The 16,298-nt window shown below is 42.4% G+C and overlaps 1 protein-coding gene across 2 annotated transcripts in view; it reads right to left on the bottom strand.

The window, feature by feature from the left end:
- The window catches only part of SLC37A3 (solute carrier family 37 member 3), a 47,644-nt gene that overhangs the window by 23,548 nt on the left and 7,798 nt on the right, over positions 1-16,298 (bottom strand). For both annotated transcript variants that reach the window (XM_032401459.1, XM_032401458.1), the window contains exons 2-5: positions 12,319-12,480; positions 10,797-10,905; positions 3,308-3,400; positions 555-638 (exon numbers count right to left, since the gene is read on the bottom strand). In XM_032401459.1, the coding sequence (XP_032257350.1) occupies positions 555-638; positions 3,308-3,400; positions 10,797-10,905; positions 12,319-12,407 (375 nt within the window). In that variant the 5' untranslated portion in view covers positions 12,408-12,480. The remainder of the gene's footprint in view (positions 1-554; positions 639-3,307; positions 3,401-10,796; positions 10,906-12,318; positions 12,481-16,298) is intronic.

Genomic DNA, 16,298 nt, shown 5'->3' with positions numbered 1-16,298 from the left:
TAGAAAATAGTTTGGCCAGAGCCAAGTGGTGAAGTGCAGTGACAGACACAACTGTCAAGGCGGGCCACGACCCGGTTCTCGAGAGCACCAAATGCCGTGCTGTTTATGCTTGGCTCTTGTGCTCACTTCGGCAGCACGTATACTCTTTATGTGTGGCTCTGGTGCTGAGTCATGGAAGGGGCCTGATCCAAATCTCACTTTAAAAGGACTCCCCTAGGGGCGCCTGGGTGGCTCAGTTATTAAACATCTGCCTTCAGCTCAGGTAGTGGTCTCAGGGTCCTGGGATCGAGCCCCGCATCGGGCTCCCTGCTCAGCGGGAAACCTCCTTCTCCCTCTCCCACTCCCCCTGCTTGTGTTCCCTCTCTCGCTATGTCTCTCCCTGTCAAATAAATAAATAAAATCTTAAAATAAAAATAAAAATAAAAAAACCTGAAGATTAATTTTACTTTTCTATTCTACATATAGAAATGGGGGGGTACTTGGATTCTAAAATACCCGACCAAGATGATGATATTGATGATGATGATGATGATGATAATACCTTTTCAACTTACCACTAGCGCAGAAGAGCACATGCCAAAAGATAGAACCCATCGTAAATTAAGCCGATCTCCAACAATTCCACTGATGAAAAGGCCCTAAAAATAAAGCATTTTATTTTACAGCTCTTAATAACAACACAGCCTGACAAAAGGAAGATGTTTTGACAAGCAACTAGGGAAATAAAACACTAACGTGACTCAAAATTAAACTTCATTCTTATGCCCAGACGAGCTGTCTCCATCAGCTTCACAAACGTTCCATGAAATGACAGTGCGCTTCTGCCCATTATACTATAAACCAACTCACACACCAAAATACCGTAATCCAGTGTAAACTTTGATTCTACCAAAAGTAGATCCCCCTCACTGCCTAAAAGGAGACTGGAGAAACAAAAATAAAAACAAAACGGAACAAAACTAGGAATACTAATAAAACAAGCACACAAATATATTTCATTTTCTAGAACAGATCAACTCTTAAAGATCAGTGATCTGCACTCCCAGAGGCTGCTCTTAGCCATCTGCATTCTGAATCAAGATGTTACAACATGTCCTGCACCACAGAAGCTTCTGGGGCGCAGACACTGCCTGTTCAATCTGACCTTTGGGTTTCATGACCTCACGAGGCGGGGAGAGTAGGACGCACAGACGGTAATTAGTTGAAGGTAAGTACAAATGTTCTGCCTTCTGCTCTCCTCCCACTGAGTGGCCGGAAATAAAAACCTGGGTCATGGTAGCAAGGCAGACTAAAGAGCCCAGGGCAATACACTAAGTTTCTTCCATAAATATGTAAAATGAATCAACACCCTGACTGAAAACCTAAATCCAGATACAAGCGTTTCTGATCAACTGATGACATCCACATTAGAGAAAATTTACATGATGTGTCTTATTATGGTCAACCTGTCACAACCTCAAAAGAGGCACCTGTAGGCTTTCGATTCTGTGCTCTATGGCTGCCACTCACATGTCTTATGCTATATATAGTAAAGGGGGTGAAGAAAATCTCTCAGTGTTTCAGATTGGGGATTCAATTCATCCGTGTTGTTCCAAATGCCCGCATGACACCTGGAAGCCACAGAAGAACATGCAGCTCGATATAAAGAAGAAGTATGATCACTGACGTTTCGTGGTACCTTTTATCTCCTAAACCTATTTAATCCTAGGGATAGGTATTATCACAACTCTATAGAAGAGGAAACTAAAGATCAAAAGAAGGTTAAATTCCATTTCAAAAAAGTTTCACACAGCTAGTTGACGGTGGAAGAGCTGGTCTTTGCACTAGACTACACCGCTTCTTAAAATACTCCATAAAAGGCTCAAAGAGAGGCACCCCTGGGAGTGCTCCAGCCAAAGCCAGATGACCCTGTACTGGCATTTCATACAGAAAACGCCCAGGGTGAGGAGCATGGCTACATGATCTAAGGTCTGCTCCAATTGTTTCTACAAGTTTCCTCTTTGAAGAAGACATTCCAATAACTGCCCAAATAAACATTCAGAGAGTACTTTAGGACTTTCACCGGGTATTTCACATCACCTGGACATTCGTAATTAAAAGGCTTTTTATGGGGCACGTGGGTGGCTCAGTCTGTAAGTGTCTGACCCTTGATTTCGGCTCAGGTCATGGTTTTGGGGTTGTGGGATTGAGCCCCGTGTAGCTTGACAGGGAGTCTGCTTGGGATTCTCTCTCTCTCTCCCTCTGCCCCTCCCCCTGCTTACGCATACACACACGCTCTCACTCAGAGAAATAAACCTTTAAAAAAAAAAAAAAAGGCTTTTGTATAACTGTACACATTTTCAAAAGAGGAAATCAGACACTGGGAGGAAAGAAGGCCCACTCACGGTGCATGGGTCCAGTGGCTACCACCACTTCCCACAGCCTTAATTCAGCAAACACCAGACTTGCTCCCTACAACCACACAGAGATTCTACCTTCAAAACACAGTTAAAACCTACTCTTCCAACCTCTGTTACTCCCACCCTGGATCTAAGCCACTATCATCCTTCACCTCAAAATCGGAATAGCCTAACCTGTCTCCTTATTTCTGTCTCTGCCCTTTGGTCTAGTCTCCCGGGGCAGCAAGTGCGCCTGTCCAAACACAGGGCAGATCCTGGTACTCCTCTGTGCAAAACCTTCCAGGGCTCCCATCTCACTCAAGATTAAAGCCAAAGCCCAAATAAAGGGACCAAAGCCCTAAAGGTCTGAGCCCCATACCTTCTCTGGCCTCATTTCCTGTCACTCTGTTCCAGTCAACCTGACCTCACCCACGTCAGGTCTTTGCTCAAATATCCCCTCCTACCTGAGGTCTTCCCCAGCCATCCTACTTAAATCACAACTCCCACCCACAGCTATTTATTCCCCTTTTCCTGCTTTTTTCTCCAAAGCACCTACCCCATTCAACCATACTCTCTATTTGCTTATGTATAGCACTGTATTACTGTTTGTTTTCCTTAGATCCCACTTCAAGAATATAAGTTTTATAAAGCTAGGGATTATTCCTGTGTTGCTCATCGATGAACTCCCACAGACCTGGCACGTGCTAGGTGTTCAGTAAATATCTGTCAAATGGATGAATAAATGAATGGATGGGTGGGTGGGTGGGTTGATGGATGGATGGATGGGAGGGACACAGAATATAAACTTCAGCGATGCTGAACTCTCCTCAGTCAGCAAATTCTAGAATCCCTTACAAACTTAATAAGGTTGGGAGTCGTTTCCATTTACATCTTTCCTCAACCTAAAATCCCCAAATTCTAAAACTTACCACAGCATAAGAGAAGAGGAAAATAGTATCCAGTGTCCCGAGGAAAAGAGTGGCTTCCTCTGCGCTGGGAAACAAATGGTTGCTGCTCCAAATCTAGAGCAACACAACAAGAACCACGTCAGTCCCCGCTGGTACCTGTCAGTCCTTCCTCTTTCTCAAAGCACCTTCATCTACAGCCTCTGCCCACCCTCACAGAACCCTGGGGAGGTTTAATAGAGGAAACCGGCACTCATGCCAAAAGGTCTGCAAGGTCAAAGCTATTTGCACAATACTGAAATGTTATCTGCTTTTGCCCTTTAACTTTTCCCTTGATGGTGCAAACGCACTGGGGGAAAAAAATAATAATCGTTATATTTACTGCCACGGTCACAGTTTAAAAAAAAAAAAAAAGCCAATTTCACTTAAGAACATCCTTGGTACATGCTAAATGCTCAATAAGTATTTGTGGGGTAGTGGGGCACCTGGGTGGCTCGGTCGGTTGAGCGCTGGACTCTTGATGCCAGCTCAGGTCATGATCTCAGAGTCGTGAGATCGAGCCCCGTGGGCTCCGTGCTCAGCGCAGAGTCTGCTTGTCGCTCTCCCTCTATTCCACCCCCTCACGCATGCTCTTTCTCAAATAAATAAAAATCTTTAAAAAAATTTTTTTTTGTTGAGTAGTAAGAAGTGCTAATTTTACTAAATCTGGCCCCTGAGTACACTTATTTTTAACACCCTGTGTGCCGGAGTGGGGAGTGTGTAGCAGCACTGGGCACAGCAAAGTACCGGGGCTGCGCTGAGGGAAAGCACTTGGCAGCTGTGTGAGGTGCAAGCGAGGAGACTGTTTTTTACTTGAAAGAATGACTGACAGACAAGCTATAGTTATTCAGATTTGGGTATTTGGCAGACATTTCCTCAAAAAAGAACGAAATAAGCCTGTCACTTCAGAATCCATTCAAAGTAAAGACAGACAAATGGATCTTAATGTAAGGGTATAAAAAGTTAATTGATACAGTTTCAGATTCCACATGGCAACTAACCTCTAAGAAACTGCCACTTGTCAAAGTCTGGTGTAGTATCAAAGATGAATGCCCACAATTAACTGAAAAGGCTATTAAAATACTTCTCCCCTTCCCACTATGTATCTGTCAAAGGTCAAAATCTCTTCGTATAGTTCAAAGGATCATGTTGCAAGAGACTGAATTCAGAAGCAGACGTGAAAAACTACTATCTTCTATTAAGCCAGACATGATAAGATCTGCAAAAATGTAAATCAATGCCACTCTCCTTATTAAGTGATTTTGTTTCAAAAAATCATTTTTCATAAAATGTTATTTATGTTAACACATTATGAGTTTATTTAATTCACTTAAAAATAACTAAAAAAACCTATGTATTTTTTAAAGATTTTATTTATTATTTATTTTAGAGGTCAGGGGAGAGGCAGAGGGAGAGAGAGAATCTCAAGCAGACTCTGTGCTGAGTGTGGAACCCGACGCGGGGCTTGACCCCAAGACCCTGAGATCATGACCTGAGCCGAAATCAAGAGTCAGATGCTTAACCGACTGAGCCACCCAGGCAAGCCTCCCCTTTTTATTGTTGAAAATTGATATATTTTTTTTTCAATTTCTGGTTTTAGTTTCTAAAACACTAAGTATCTAAAAATATGAACCCACATAACCAAAAGCTCTTTGGGATCCTCAGAGCAAAATTTAGAGAACTATAGGAATAAATGATTTCTGAGATGGGCTGTCACAGAAAAGAAATTCTGACTCTAGAATATTAAGAAGAAAAATCACAATCAGCAATAAATAAAATCTTTAAAACAAAGTAAAATTATAAAATATATAAAGCGTGATTCTAAAGGATTGGGACTCACTTCTGTGTGGCTTATGGCACTGGTCTTGCTCCTTTAACACCACCTCACACACTGCTGCCATGACAGAGAAGAGCCTACAAAGCTAAGCTCCATCAGTGTGCTAAGTGGGGCCCTAAAGTTCTCCAGTTAGAGTTATTTTGCCACATTTTCCCTCAGACTTTGACCCTGATGTTCATCAGGACCCAGGACTAAGCCCTGTTGGGCATACACCAATGTGAGCTAGAGACCACGGCCTCAAGCGGCTGCTCGAAGTTTCTGGAGTTTTCCTTTATTCTCTCAAGAGGTCACCAAAACTCCCCGCAGGTGTGGCTTTCACAAGAACTGACAGACTTGAAACAGCTTTCTTCTGCTTCACTGCCAGAATTCAGCTGAAATATACTTTTGATGGCTTACTTAACAAATAGAACACAAAACCAAACCAAAAACTAAAAAAACCAAGTAGGACTAACACAAAGATACAGAAAATAGGATAACAGAAAAAGCCTAGAAAAGAAAGTTTACTTCAATCACAGAAGTCAAAATCAAGACAAGTATACTAGTTAGTAAGAAATGGTCCGTATAAACAGAGTGAATCATCCAATGTTTCGTGAAAGTCACCGACAAAATGACTTTACCATGCTGAAACCCCACACACTTCAGTGGTTTAAGCTGGCCTGTGTGTATGTACAATTATCATGTGAACCCACCGGCCCGTATGAACATGGGGTTTTCCTGTGTCTGATGGGGAGGGTTTGCACGAATCTACGAGAACAGCTGCATGCTGAGGCACTTCCTGGAAACACGAAATTGTGTGCTTATACCAACAGTGACAGTGTGGGTTTCCTAAGCGAGAATGTTCATCACCGAGTGAGGGCGAGGCATGGGGTGGGGACCTACTGACAAGAGCTACCAGCAGTGGTGAGCAGAGGATGAGCTCATGCTGACCTGCGTTCAGGGGTCTGTTCTCTGCCTACGGTGAGTGGTATGAGTTGACGTGAGGTTCTTCAGGGGAAGAGTGGCTGTGGATGAGCTTGAGACGGAAAGCTGAGGACACCCTGAATCCCGCTTCCCTCTCCTGGACAGTGGAGGCTCCCCACACTATTCTCATGGAAGGACTGTACTGTCTGGAGAGGTAAGGCTTTTTAATTTAGTGAACAAAATTCTGTTTACAATTTTCAGTCAAGTTGTCTGACTTGTCAAATTTAACCATTACCCCTTATTATCTCTATACATAGATATTATGTTCACTGGCTGTTTTCAATGTTTGTGCAAATCAGAGGGATCCATTATAAATTCTCAAGGAAAAGACACTGTGTGTGCTTAATTCTTTTTGTAAAGCATCTAAGACAGCTATGCATAAAAATGAAAGCTATCATAAGCAATTTTTGATGATGCTGACACTTAAGAAATGTTTAACAATATATAAGCAAAATACTTTTCAGAATAATTCCACATAAACTTCTGGTTCTAAGAACGTTTCCCACTTTGGCCAAGAAAGGAGGTCTCAAAGGGAGGCCAGGGTTGACAGTTACAGACCCAGAAGCACAGGAAGAGTGAAAGGCACAGATGGCCCCAGCCGCTCCACTCCCAGCAGTGGGCTTCAGAAAGGAAAAAAACCAGACCTTAAGGTCTAAAGAAAGGAACAGAAGGTCAGCACTTCTGTCCATGATGGCAGAGATGGAAGTACAAACATCTCCAGGATCAGTCTGAACTTGACTTCTATATAACCAATCCATCCAAACTACTTAATCCATAGTTCTGAAAAACCAGAATGGTGAAACCTATTTTAGCAGCAATTAGAGTAAAAAAACAAACAGCTAAGCAGAAAAGTTAATGCAAGTCCCATAAGAGCTAATAATGTGACATAGTTACTGGCAGGAAAGAGTTAACACGGCAGGCCTGGGGGGAGGGGGGATTGGTTAGCCAGGTGATGAGTATTAAGGAGGGCACATACTGCATGGAGCACTGGGTGTTATATGAAAACAATGGATCGTGGAACACTACATCAAAAACTAATGATGTGATGTATGGTGACTAACATAATAAAATTTTTAAAAATTAAAAAAAAAAAAAACACGGCAGGCCTGAAACTGTTCTCCTCAAAAGGGCCTACTTGTGAAGTGAGCCCCTTGGCTGGCATCTGGGAACTGGGATTTTGGGAGGGTTCCCATCCTTCCCTGCTAAGAGTGGTTCACTGTACCTAAACTGTTTGTACAAACAATGTGGTTTATGCTGAACCTGCTTTCCTTCTGAGAGTCTGGAATTTTTGTATGTGCCAGGCACAGGGCGCCTACATGACCAATCCCAATAAAAACCCTGGGCGCTGAGTCTCTAATAACCTTCCCCAGTAGACAAGATTCCACCAATGTTGTCACAACTTGTTGCTAGAAGAATTACATCCATCCCGTGCACTCCACCGAAAAAACACTCTTGGAAACTTGTACCTGGCTTCCTCCAGACCTCAGCCTGCTGAGGTTTTCTCTGAATATTCAGCAGGCTGTCATGTAGCAGGAATCGACTACTATGCGTGGCTCAGAAGAAAACCCAAGATCGAAATTAAACAGCAGAATAGTTTTCCCTCAATACAAGAAAGAACTTCCTCGAAGTGTTAAAGCAGAAGGTGAGTGAGCATCTTTCAATAATGACAAAGAAAGATTCCATTCTGGCTGAGAGGTCAGAGCACACAACCCCTCTAAGGCCACCCTGTTCTGAAGGTTTGTGATAAGTCACTTGATCATTTAGACATACTCACTGTGCACACAACACTAGTCAAGCCTGAGTGTGAAATCTAGCCCTCTAGAAATCCAAATCAAAACCTCAATGAGATACCACCTCACACCAGTCAGAATGGCTAAAATTAACAAGTCAGGAAACGACAGATGTTGGCGGGGATGCGGAGAAAGGGGAACCCTCCTACACTGTTGGTGGGAATGCAAGCTGGTGCAGCCAGTCTGGAAAACAGTATGGAGGTTCTTCAAAAAGTTGAAAATAGAGCTACCATATGATCCAGCAATTGCACTACTGGGTATTTACCCCAAAGATACAAATGTAGGGATCTGAAGGGGTATGTGCACCCCCATGTTTATAACAGCAATGTCCACAATAGCCAAACTATGGAAAGAGCCAAGATGTCCATCGACAGATGAATGGATAAAGAAGATGTGGTGCATATATACAATGGAATATTATGCAGCCATCAAAAGGAATGAAATCTTGCCATTTGCAACGATGTGGATGGAACTGGAGGGTGTTATGCTGAGTGAAATAAGTCAATCAGAGAAAGACATGTATCATATGACCTTACTGATATGAGGAATTCTTAATCTCAGGAAACAAACTGAGGGCAAGTGGTGGGGGTGGGAGGGATGGGGCGGCTGGGTGATAGACATTGGGGAGGGTATGTGCTATGGTGAGCGCTGTTAAGTGTGCAAGACTGATGAATCACAGACCTGTACCTCTGAAACAAATAATACATTATATGTTAAAAAAAAAAAAAAGAAGAAGAAGATAGCAGGAGGGGAAGAATGAAGGGGGGGAAATCAGATGGGAAGACGAACCATGAGAGACGATGGACTCTGAAAAACAAACTGAGGGTTCTAGAGGGGAGGGGGTGGGAGGATGGGTTAGCCTGGTGATGGGTATTAAAGAGGGCATGTATTAAATGGAGCGCTGGGTGTTATACGCAAACAGTGAATCATGGAACACTACATCAAAAACTAATGATGTAATGTATGGTGATTAACATAACATAAAAAAAAATCTAGCCCTCTATTCTTAACATCTTTTCTTTTAAAAGTTCCTGATAACTTAAATTCAAGAAAAATTGTACAAGAGGGCTGCCTGGCTGGCTCAATCGGAAGAGCATGCAACTCTCAATCTCGGAGTCATTAGTTCGAGCCCCTTGTTGGGTGTAGAGATTACTAAAAAAACAAAAAACAAAAAACTTTTTTTTTAAAGATTTTTTATTTATTTATTTTTGCGAGGGAGAGCGCGTACGCACACCAGAGAGCAAGCTTGAGCAGGGGGGAGGGGCAAAGGGAGAAGCAGACTCCCTGCTGAGCAGGGAGCCCAAAGCAGGGCTCAATCCCAGGACCCTGGGATCATGAACTGAGCCACCTAGGCACCCAAAAATAAACTTTAAATAAAGGGGGGTGGGAAAGAAAAATCGTAAAAGAGCATCTTCAACAGAATATCAGTTCTGTGAGGACAGGCTCTTTTTTTCCTTTTAAACCTTTCTCTAGGTTTTTTTGGGGGTGGGTAATACTCACTGCCTAGAACAGTGTTTATGCAAGACAGACCCTCAATAAGCAATTGACTGAGTAACTTAATCACATTTTGAGGGGATAGTCCTATAACCTTCAGATCTCTATCAACTTTTAATTGATCCAAATAGGGGAAAAATATTTTAAGAAATCAGACATGCTGGGGCACCTGGGTGGCTCAGTTGGTTAAGCATCTGACTTTGGCTCAGGTCATGATCTCAGGGGTCCTGGGATCAAGCTCTGGTTGGGCTCCCCACTCAGTGGGGAGTCTGCTTCCCCTCTCTCTCTGCCCCGCCCGCCCCTCCCCTAGCTTGTCCTCTCTCTCTCTCAAATGAATAAATAAAATCTTTTTGAAAAAAAAAAGAAGTAAGACATGCCAAGAATAGTAATATGTATGTATAATCCCACATAAGTAGAACTCAAGGAATGTGGTAAAGAATGAGCGGAGTGGACTTGTGTATTGACTAAGGATATTGTAAAGAATAGCATCTCCATTCCAAACTGGGATTCACCTGATCCATAATGAATTCAAGGGAAGTGGATACATACTCCCTGACTTCTAGACTTTTTTTTTTTTAAGATTTTATTCACTTATTTGAAAGAGAGAGAGCATGAGAGAGGGGAGGGTCAGAGGGAGAACCAGACTCCCCGCTGAGCAGGGAGCCCGATGCAGGACTCGATCCCAGGACTCCAGATCATGACCTGAGTCAAAGGCAGTCGCTTGACCAATTGAGCCATTCAGGCGCCCTGACTTCTAGACTCTTAAGCAAGATACAAATAAATGAAACAATTAGAAAGTATGTAAATACTGAGACATTAAACTATGTAACACATGGTGTAAGCCTTTCAGAGGGGGAAAAAATCAGTGGAAGGTGGGAAGAAACTTGAGAGAAAAAGTGGCAATTTCAGGGCGCCTGGCTGGCTCAGTCAGTAGAGCATAAGCCTCTTGGTCTCAGGGTCGTGAGTTCGAGCCTCATGTTGGGTGTAGAGATGACTTAAAAAAAAAGAAAAAGTGGCATTTTGTCTTGCCACAAAGGAAAAAGCAAGATTTAGATGGGTGGGAAGAAAGCAAAAGAGCATACAAAAGAATATGAGCAAAATCTCAAAGGCAGAAATGAATACAGGTACTTGTGAAATTCAATTAAAAAACCACCTCAACAGAAATGTGTCACTTCAAAACAGTGAGAAGGAAGGTGGATGCAAGGGTAAATAAAACAGGCCTGAGTCAGGGCAAGCTAAGAAACTGGGCAGAACAGTTTGGGTTTTATGTCATAGGAAACAGCCATTTCAGAGTCCTAGGCAGATGAACGAAACAAAGTAGAAGAACTTGAGAGGAATTTAGGGGTGGGCACAGCTCCCTTCCTAAACCCATCCCAACATTTGCTCTGCTTACCTCTACAGGCAGTCTAATTGACTTGTTGAAAGCACTTGGGGTCCACTGCTTAGAGATACTGACTTTGACATTGCTAAAAGTTTTTCTTGATGCGTGGAGCAACGAATAACTGCAAAAGAGAAAAGAAATACGACTGAATGAATAGCAAAGAAAACGGCATTCAATAAAATCTCGGATATAGTCCCATTTGTTTTATTCAATTTTAGAATTCTTCTCTTAAAAAAAAAAAAGGAAAAGTACTGCTTTATGAGAACTATCAATTGAACAGTCTCTGCCAAGCAAAAGAAAAAATTAATTACTCTTCTTCATTACGAGCCCGTGTTCACTCATAACTTACCCCTCCACCTAGAAGATAGATGTATGACTGATCCCAACCCACTCTAAATCATGGTGGCAGTTCTGTAAAGAATTTTAAGTCTTTTTTTTTTTTTTTTTAAAGATTTTATTTATTTATTTGACAGAGAGAGACACAGCGAGAGAGGGAACACAAGCAGGGGGAGTGGGAGAGGGAGAAGCAGGCTTCCCGCTGAGCAGGAAGTCCGATGTGGGGCTCGATCCCAGGACCCTGAGATCATGACCCGAGCTGAAGGCAGACGCTTAACGACTGAGCCACCCAGGCGCCCCAAGAATTTTAAGTCTTTAACAACCGTTGGCCCCTTGATGCATTAGCCATTAAGTAGCTTTCTCTGGAGTCCTGTCTTTTCCTCCCATTGGTGTCTCCTCTCACCCCTCAAAAATGGATATCCCTAACATAAGCATCCAAAATTACCTATCAACTCTTACACAGAGAGCCATTTCCTAGTTTCTGCCTTAAAACAAACAAACAAATAAATCACATCATTTGTGGTGACTTCAATAAAGATTAATAACAAACAAAATCTGCCCAGAAGAAATAATCAAAATAGCTGAGTCTCAGGGTTATAAGTAACATGGCTCCTAAAACCAAACAGCCTGATTTATGGCATCTATGGACCACCAAAGAGAGCCACTGAGGGCCACAGAATCATAAATATGGATGATCCTTCAGTCATGCTAACACTCGGGATCTCACAGGAGTTTCTAGAGCTCCTCACAATTGTCTCATACCATCTTTACTGCTCAAGGATGTACAGGGCATTCCCTGAATATTCGCACCCTTTGTTCTGAAGCTCCTGGTTTTAATCATATATTAAACCAGGGTTTCTCAACCATGGCACTAGTGACATTTTGGGCCCCCCAAATTCTTTATTGTGGAAGGCTAGCCTGTGCGTTGTAGGATCTACAGGAGCAACCCTGGTCTCTACCCACTGCAAGTGGCACCCTTTTGGTGACAACCAAAAATGCCTCCAGACATTGCCAAACATGGGCAAAATGGTCCTTGAAAACTACTTAGAGGTACCAGAAAGCACAGCAGAAAGAATAACCAGCCTATTTCATAAGCCCATGCCAATCACCGCACTAAACACTTGCTGTGCCAATAACTAGCTCCCTCAAACAAACAAAACCAAAAAACCCAAGGGCACAGTTTGAGCAACGAACATACCTGAAGAAGGTGAGCAGGAACACAACAACATGATGATGGCTGAACCGGGAGAACAGAGTTCCTCTTTGAAAAATATTTGGCCAGGCCATAGTCTTCCTGACCTTCCTCCTCACTTCTGACCTTAAAGTTTGGATAGTGAATTATTTACATCATTTCTTCTTTCTGGAAAGGCAAAATGCATTATCAACATTACTTAAAATAGGCAGTCTATCCAAAAACTGAATTGTGTAGACTTATTAATAGTCAGTATATTATCAGACCTTGAAAAAAATCACATGGGCTAGCTGACACCAGAAAACTGACACCAGATAATTGTGTTTATAACAAGTCCCTAAAAAGAAAAATAATTTTTTTTACGATTTTTATTTATTCATTGAGACACAGAGAGAGAGAGGGAGAGAGAGAGAGAGAGAGAAAGAGAGCACGAGCAGGGGGAGAGGCAGAGGGAGAGGGAGAAGCAGGCTCCCTGCTGAGTCAGGATCCAGATGTGGGGCTCGATCCCAGGACCCCGGGATCATGACCTGAGCCAAAGGCAGACACTTAACCATCTGAGCCACCCAGGCGCCCCAAAGGAAAAATTCTTGACAAAAGATTACATCCTAATAGAAAGAATTCTAATTGAACCATGAAAGACTGTGGACTCTGAGAAACAAACTGAGGGTTCTAGAGGGGAGGAGGGTGGGGGGATGGGTTAGCTTGGTGATGGGTATTAAAGAGGGCACGTATTGGGGCGCCTGGGTGGCTTAGTCGTTAAGCGTCTGCCTTTGGCTCAGGTCGTGATCCCAGGGTCCTGGGATCGAGCCCCGCATCAGGCTCTCTGCTTGGTGGGAAGCCTGCTTCTCCCTTTCCCACTGTTCTCTCTTGCTCGCTGTATCTCTCTGTCAAATAAACAAATAAAATCTTTAAAAAATAAAAAAAATAAAAATAAAGAGGGCACGTATTGAATGGAGCACTGGGTGTTATATGCAATGAATCATGGAACACTACATCAAAAAAAATAAATTAATTTAAAAAAAAAGAACTCTCATACAAACTGATAAGAAAATCACTAATTCAGGGGTGCCTGGCTGGTTCAGTCAGAAGAACATATGACTCTTAATTTCGGGGTTGTGAGTTCCAGCCCCATGCTGGGTGTAGAGACTACTTAAAAATAAAATCTTTTCAAGATTTTATTTATTTATTTGAGACAGAGAGAGTGAGTGAGAGAGAGAGCATAAGCGGGGTGGTGGGCAGAGGGAGAGGAATAAGCAGACTCTCCGCTGAGCAGGGAGATTGATGCGGGGCTTGATCCCAGGACCCTGGGATCATGACCTGAGCCGAAGGCAGATGCTTAACTGACTGAACCACCCAGGTGCACACCTTAAAAATAAAATCTTAAAAAAAAAAGAAAAGAAAAGAAAAGGGCGCCTGGGTGGCTCAGTCGTTGGGCGTCTGCCTTCGGCTCGGGTCATGATCCCAGGCTCCTGGGATCGAGCCCCACATCAATCTCCCTGCTCCGCGGGGAGCCTGCTTCTCCCTCTCCCACTCCCCCTGCTTGTGTTTCCTCTCTCGCTGTGTCTCTCTCTGTCAAATAAATAAATAAAATCTTTAAAAAAAGAAAAGAAAACACTAATTCTGACAGAAAAATGAGGAAAGGAAATGAACAGGAAATTCAGAAAAAATGAAATGGCTATTAAGCTTATCAAAAGCTCCAATCTTACCAGTAACACAAGAAATGCTAAGTAAGGCAAGAAAACGTTTGCATAGTTAAAAAAGATGTGCCCAATGTAGTTCAAGGTCTAATGACTCCTGAACTCTCATATGCTGCCGAGGGAGGTGAAACACAGTATTAGAGGAAGATAATCGACCATGTTGATCAAGAGCCTTTGACACAAAAATTCAATTTCCAGGGATCTACTCCTAAAGAAATACAAGATGCATTCAGGTCTATAAACAAAGGTAGTTTTCATAATGTGTCAAAGGAGCTTTTTTATATTAAAAAAATGAACTTTGTAATGTTCATCATCATTAGCCATCAGGGAAATCCAAATCAAAACCACACTGAGATACCACCTTACACCAGTTAGAATGGCAAAAATGGACAGGGAAAAAAACAACAAATGTTGGAGAGGTTGTGGAGAAAGGGGAACCCTCTTACACTGTTGGTGGGAATGCAAGTTGGTACAGCCACTTTGGAAAACAGTGTGGAGGTTCCTCAAAAATTTAAAAATAGAGCTACCCTATGACCCAGCAATTGCACTACTGGGTATTTACCCCAAAGACACAGATGTAGTGAAAAGAATGGCCATATGCACCCCAATGTTCATAGCAGCAATGTCCGCAATAGCCAAACTGTGGAAAGAGCCGAGATGCCCTTCAACAGATGAATGGATAAAGAAGATGTGGTCCATATATACAATGGAATATTACTCAGCCATCAGAAAAGATGAATACCCAACTTTTACATCAACATGGATGGGACTGGAGGAGATTATGCTAAGTGAAATAAGTCAAGCAGAGAAAGTCAATTATCATATGGTTTCACTTATTTGTGGAACATAAGGAATAACATGGAGGACATTAGGAGAAGGAAGGGAAAAATGGGCGGGGGGAATTGGAGGGAGAGATGAACCATGAGAGACTATGGACCTGAGAAACAAACAGGGTTTTAGAGGGGAGGGGGGAGGGGGGATTGGTTAGCCCGGTGATGGGTATTAAGGAGGGCATGTACTGCATGGAGCACTGGGTGTTATACGAAAACAATGGATCGTGGATCACTACATCAAAAACTAATGATGTATTGTATGGTGTCTAACATAACATAATAAAATTAAAAACTACAAAAATGGGCGCCTGGGTGGCTCAGTCGTTAAGCGTCTGCCTTCGGCTCAGGTCATGATCCCAGGATCCTGGGATCGAGTCCCACATCGGGCTCCCTGCTTGGGGGCAAGTCTGCTTCTCCCTTTGCCTGCCGTGTTCTTTCTCTCCTCTCTCTCTGACAAATAAATAAATAAAATCTTAAAAAAAAAAAAAAACTACAAAAAAAAAATGAACTTTGTGTCAGTCATAAGGAAATGGGGAAAAAGGCAGGGCCACTCCCATCCGTCTATCTCCACTACTTCCCTTCACTGCTCCTTGGTCCTCTCTGAACTCTGCACCATGCTCTGACAAAGTAAGCATCTAAACATAATGCCTCCAGTTATTCGTCTGCAGAAACAACCTAAACATGCAATTAAAGGGGGAATGATTAAATGAATTATGGTAGAGCCATATGGCTGAATATTTTATAATCATGTGACATGATGAATTAAAGCTTTTTAATGACATGAGAAAATGTCACGTAAAAACAGTAAAAAATGGGGCACTTGGCTGGCTCAGTCAGGAGAGCATGGGATTCTTGATCTCGGGGTCATGAGTTCAAGACCCACGTTGGGCGTAGATTTCTTACAAAAAAAAAAGACATGACTTATAATCAACTCAACTCTATGTTTACATAATATTTACAAATAAATAAGGAATGCACTAGTTCTCTCTGGCAGAAGCATTATGGGTAACTTTAATTTTCTATATCCTTTCCTAAAAATTTTACAATAAAGGTATATATTACTTCTACAATCAGAAGGGAAAACATCCACAGCATTGGAAAAGTCCTATAATTTACCTGCATATTAGGAAAAAAATAAATTAAATTAACAAAACGACCTGTATGCTACATACTACAGTAGTCCAGGTAGGAGACAAACCCGAGAACTCCCAATACTGAAACTGACAAGTCACAGGGCTTTGCTTTCAAGGCTGTGCTCCTTGTAACTGCTGTTACATTCATGTTTCCACTAGCCACGGCTTGGTGGATGTAGCCAAACCTTACCAGCCGCCATGAGGCCATTCCTGAAACTTTTGTATAAAAGGTACAAAGTTGAGGTGGTTAAAATTATATAAACATTACAGCTGTTTCACTTACTGGCTATAAGCCCTTGGACAAGCCAATCTTTTTTTTTTTT

The sequence above is a fragment of the Phoca vitulina genome, unplaced genomic scaffold (genome assembly GCF_004348235.1).
Source record: "Phoca vitulina isolate PV1807 unplaced genomic scaffold, GSC_HSeal_1.0 scaffold4, whole genome shotgun sequence".
NCBI classification, from domain to species: Eukaryota; Metazoa; Chordata; class Mammalia; order Carnivora; family Phocidae; genus Phoca; species Phoca vitulina.
This window is presented reverse-complemented; position numbering and strand designations above follow the sequence as displayed.